This window comes from Rhagoletis zephyria, unplaced genomic scaffold (assembly GCF_001687245.7).
Source record: "Rhagoletis zephyria isolate East Lansing unplaced genomic scaffold, Rhagoletis_zephyria_1.1 Rzeph_scaffold_06166, whole genome shotgun sequence".
Lineage (NCBI taxonomy): Eukaryota > Metazoa > Arthropoda > Insecta > Diptera > Tephritidae > Rhagoletis > Rhagoletis zephyria.
In genome coordinates, this window is record NW_016163249.1 from 15,481 (window position 1) to 20,777 (window position 5,297).

General features: G+C 35.5%; 1 protein-coding gene across 1 annotated transcript; it reads right to left on the minus strand.

Moving 5' to 3' along the window:
* Positions 1-1,209: 1,209 nt before the first annotated feature.
* LOC108372921 (uncharacterized) lies at positions 1,210-2,300 on the minus strand. Its single transcript, XM_017628734.1, has 2 exons — positions 1,593-2,300; positions 1,210-1,529 (listed from the first exon to the last, which is right to left on the minus strand). The coding sequence occupies exons 1-2, from the start codon at positions 2,055-2,057 to the stop codon at positions 1,518-1,520; spliced, it is 477 nt and encodes a 158-aa protein (XP_017484223.1). The 5' UTR covers positions 2,058-2,300; the 3' UTR covers positions 1,210-1,517.
* Between the last annotated feature and the right edge of the window lie 2,997 nt (positions 2,301-5,297).

Consider the following 5,297-nt stretch of genomic DNA (forward strand, 5'->3'; position numbering starts at 1 on the left):
GTTCCTAGTCTTGTAGTTGCTGTTGTTGTTAGCTTGTTGTTGTTGCTTGTTTGTACCTTGATTTTGCTTTTGTTGTTCATTTTTAGTTGTATTCATCTTGTTCGTACGACCGCATGCCTGACCAGCCAGGCGTAGCAGTCTAAGTAGTGAAGCTGATAGAAATCTGGATCAATTTGTGATCAGCTCTGTTTGTTTTGTTTCCTAATTAAGTGAGGAATATTTAATTAACAGCACCGACAAATGAATATATACACTAACAAATTTTCGGTTATGGTTTAACCAATTCAAGTTTTAGTACTGAATTTTTGGTTTAAAATTAAATTTTTCCCTTTCAGTAGAATTTTTTGCACATTATCTTCTCCGTGAGAATTGATAGTGATAGATGCGGATCTGAATAAGCGACTGGATCACGGCTGTTTGTCAAAAGCATACGATATCGAGCTCGCGTAAATGCACATTTGCTAAATGCGATAGCATGAACGCTCTTTGAAAACATATGTTCGAAAGTGCTAAATGTTGCATTTTAAATGACATTATAAAACAATGGCAACAGCAGCAAGCTGGATTACGGGGGGAATGTTCCAATAAGATGTGTCACTGAGCTCATATGGTTCTTGTGCGGAAATACGTTTTGTTATGGCGAAATGGGATGACCAAGTAAAATCTCCAATATGAGATTTGATTGTCGCGTTTAGCAAATTTTATATTAGTTTGAATGTCTGAAATACCTGACACTTCCAGAGTTGATGAGTTTCTCTTAAGTTGCAAACGTTTAGCAGTTACTTCCGTTATGAAATTTAACTCTGAACATGAATCCAACAGGGCGCGTGCTGGCTGAATTAGACCAAATTTATCTTGGATGTGGATTAAGGCTGTTGGTATTACATCACGGCAACGAGAGTGCGATGGGCACTTGGACACCATGTGCCCCGTTCGCAAACAGTTAATACAAGCTCCGGATTGCTTCACGAAATCGAAGCGTTGCGTGGCTGATAAAGATAGAAACGATGAGCAATTGTTGATGCTATGTTCTACGTGTTTGCAATGCAAACAACTAGACTTAGCACTGACGAAAGAATTAGCAGTTCGCTTACCATTGAGTTTGCCGTCCCGAGGGGATGCCTTTCAATTGTCTTTTTTGGAACAGATCTCTAAGTATTGGCAATGACGACTCAACCATTTGTAGCAATCGTCCCACGATGGCAGAGCTTCAAATCATTGCTTTTGGTTATAGGCCGATTTCGAATCCGAATCTAATGTAGATAAAACAATATAAATGAGCATTGAATTCACGAAGTCTTTTTATGATCCCAGTGAATGAAGATACTCTCGAAGTGCTGCAACGGTATCGATGATGTTCCGCAAGGTAACAGCGTCCGAAGTTTTCATAACTGGAATACCAAAAAGTGATGCGATATAGTCTCGGAAGATCAGCACATTGTTGTCGTGCCGTTCCTTAAGTCGCTGCAAAGCTTTCGGGTAGTTCTCTTCTGTTACCTGAAATGGCTCGATGACGCTTAAGGCTGGTCCTGAAAGACAGTTTCAGAGATAATTGAATTTGTCAACCTTAGGAATTGTGGGTCATCATGCACCATGTTGGAATATGCGCGGAAAAAGCGTTTATAGTTCGCATACTTTCCATCGAACTTCGGCAATTTAAGTGTTGGTAGACGGTTTTGATGAGGATTGCTTATATATGATGTAGCATTGAACACACTAGAATTAAATTCGGTCGCGCGGCTTCTGGAATTGATTAACGACAAGAGTTTCGATTTTGCTTCAATGTATATTTCTTCAATCTCCGTTCTCGAAACATCAGTAAGGACTAGGATTTCAACATTGTTATGCACCTCGGAAATCCGTTGAAAGTACGATTCAACAATTTGCAAACGACATTCAAGGACAGAGGTATCAATTTCACCCTCTTCGTCGCTTATTCGTTGTTTCATGCTGAGTATGTTGCGAATGATAATTGAACTCATTTTCCTAAGAGAACATAGATGCACCTGATCCTCGTCAGAGAGTTCGCGCATGCTTTTCGGACTATTGCTAACCATTTTGATGAATACTGCTTAGCTATGGAGATGATAGTTTTGAAAAGGTGTAGTAATAGTAGATTTAAGGAAAAATATAGTATGTAGTGAGTTGTGCAAATGTATACGATAGCGACAATTGGCTGACTGACTGACCGCAGATTACTTAGGAACTGCAAGGCTGCGGGATGCTTATTGTTGTAGGGTGATACCTTTTCTACGACGAAATATAGCGAAATGTCATGACCAGGGAACGGATTTTATGGAAATTGCCTTTTTTTCTGCTAAAGAGATAGAGTATATTCGATTAAGAATGTCCACGATTTAGCTTTCCCTGATTCCATATATACACATTTGATGTTGCCTTTTTTTGCCTTTTTTAAGATATTTGCCTTTTTTACCTTTTTTAAGATATTTTTTTTAGCATTTACAATCTTTTTTTTTTTTAGATTAAAAAATATACTCATGCCCATGCGGCTTATAGAAGCGCAGGGACCTCTTGCCAAATTGGTGTTGAAAAAATTCAAAGCCGTTTTCTCAGCAAACGTTTGCTTGGAGACAATAAGGGGCGTGGGTAAAATTGTAAAGGGCGAGGAAAACGCCCTTGTTCCTGCTAATATGAACGTTTCAAACGTTCCATATTTAAATTGGGCTTTACTTGTACCAACTTACTTCGAGCACACATCAAGTACATTCAAGGCTTTTCTTCGCGAAAATCGAATGAAAATGCTGCCAGAAAACTTCAAAATGCATCTTGTGGTTCAATGTTACTACAACTATACAGATTAAAGTTTTATGAGTTAGAAACTCGAAAGGATAAAATAGTCAAAGATTCAAAGTACAAATTTTTCATATAATGAAACTAGTTCATAGTTTTTCTCTTTTTACTTGTAATATAAACATTTCTAAAATAAATGTATTTTTTGATGGTTCTTCGTATTTTCTGTCTTTTTTAGTGCCTTATTTTGCTTTTTTGCAATACCTAGTGCCTTTTCCTGCCTTTTTCGCTATTTTATTTTGCCTTTTCCAGCATATTTCGTTACTTTATTTTGCCTTTTTTATAGGTTTTTAGGTCCTAAAAATCCGTTCCCTGGTAATGACTCTTCAGCTGCGACGACAATGTTGAGTGGCAAGTAAAGATGATTGATACTGTACTTAGCAGAGATAATTTGCAATTGTTGCAAGATTTGATGCACCAGCTACACTGCCTCCAACAGCTTCCTCGGACGCTGCTGATGATCCCAGGTTTGTGTGCAGGATGCCAAGTGCGATGAAAAAACTCCGAACGAACGTCAAAAGAAATGGATTGAGATTTCCTTTGGCTTTTCTTAGACAGGACAAGTAATATGGTGACAAGTCCTCTCACGGTTGCCACTTTGTTCCAGCTAAGAAAAAAAAACACTTTCGTCGCTGACAGTCCGTTTTCTTTATTTCAAGTGAGGTTTTTCATCAACAGTTATGCGCTTAAGATCTATTTATTCTTAAGCAAAATCATGTACAAGTTATGGGAATGATCCCGTAATATTTTCCTGGTATGACTTCTAGTGAAAAAAGGTAATAACAAATTCATAATTATATAAGTAGCCGAGTATGTGCATATACAATAGAAGAATGCACCGTAAAATGTAAGCGTAAGTATATAATTAACAAAAGCATGTGTATGTAATTAGTAAAAGCGAAATTATTTAAGCACACAAGTTTGAAAATACTTACATATGTCTGTAAGTGACTTGTGCTAGGGTTGAATTCGAAGCGGCTGATGAACATCCATATGTACGAGCGTAAGTACTTTGAGCAGCCACAGTGTTATGCATCTGACCAAACAGGGCCCCTAAACCATACAAAAATATCGGGTTTGCGTCGGTCGTTTGAGTGGTGTATGGGGTTGTTTGTACTACATTGCACAGTCATTCCACTAAAATCAAAATCATTTTGATATTATGTTCATGCTTGTGTTATTGTATAATAATTTGTGCTGCGTATGAAGACAACTGCGAAATTTTTAATCTAGTGTTGACATTTTGGTGTCCAGATCGTGCTGTAAAATATGGGCGTAGGAATTTCTTTTTTTTAATATTCTTTTTTGCGTTCTAAAGCTGAAATATATTTACTTGAGAAACGTTTCTCCAAAATACGGTTTGCGCAATTTTGTTGTGTAGTAATTTTGTGTGCTTTAGGGGCCCTATAAGTTTTTCGTTATGCCAGGAAGCTTGCGTATTCTCTGTTTTTGTTGAAGAAAGTAATATAACATTTTTTTTATAACTACCGATTTAATTATAAAATTTTATTTATTATTGGTTTTCCAAATAAAAGTGTAAAAATTAACAGTTGTGTTTGCTTTTGATACTTTTTCTGCTTGGCTCACTGCAAAACATCGCTTTTTCTGAAGTTCATTGAAAGGAAGATGCAGTTGTATAGCTGATAAAATGTTAGTATAATAAAGTGCAAGTTTCAATTGCTTTGATTTTTAATATTTTTTCTTTGGCTGACTTGCACTTTGTTGTACTAAAATTTTATGGGCTATAAAACTGCATACCCAAAAAGGTTCTAAATATTTTATATCCATAGTGGCGGGAAACTACCAAAAAACGTACCAAACCGGTTTTGAGAGCACCAAAAATATTTTTTTTGCAGTAATAAAAGAAATGGTTTTTTATAATTTATTATTTTTCAATAAAGAAAGAAAAAGTTTTAAACATAAATTAATTTCACTGGATTAAAAAAATATATTTTCACATAGGGTTTTTCACAATGTCGATATACAATATTTTTTATTTTAATTTTTTTTGCTATTTTTTATAAAAATATAGTTCATACTACAATAAAAAAAAAATAAAAATATAATTTCTAAACTGTTCAAAACTCTGGAAATTTCAATAAATTTTCATGCAAATTTCCAATTGGTCAATGTTTTCCTAATAAACAATCGTGGTACAAAGCTCAATAAAAATATTAAAAATAAATATAAACTAGCTTATACCCGCGGGTTTCACCCCGCGCTTTTATACAAATAGGAAAAATAATTTAATGATGTTAGATTTTATTTCTGTGCCCATTTCGTTATAGCTCGTTATTTTTTAAGCGAGTTAAGGTATTTAGGCCGTTTAAAACTATTAAATTATAAAATCTCGTCTGCGCGCTAGGCATACGAAATATATCAATCCCTCTAAGTTTATCTTAAAATGTTTCCAGGTATACGACGCGTGAACGTGTAACCTTCTTGGAGGTGCCACGGCGAGTTCTAATATTTCCAACTCAAATTTA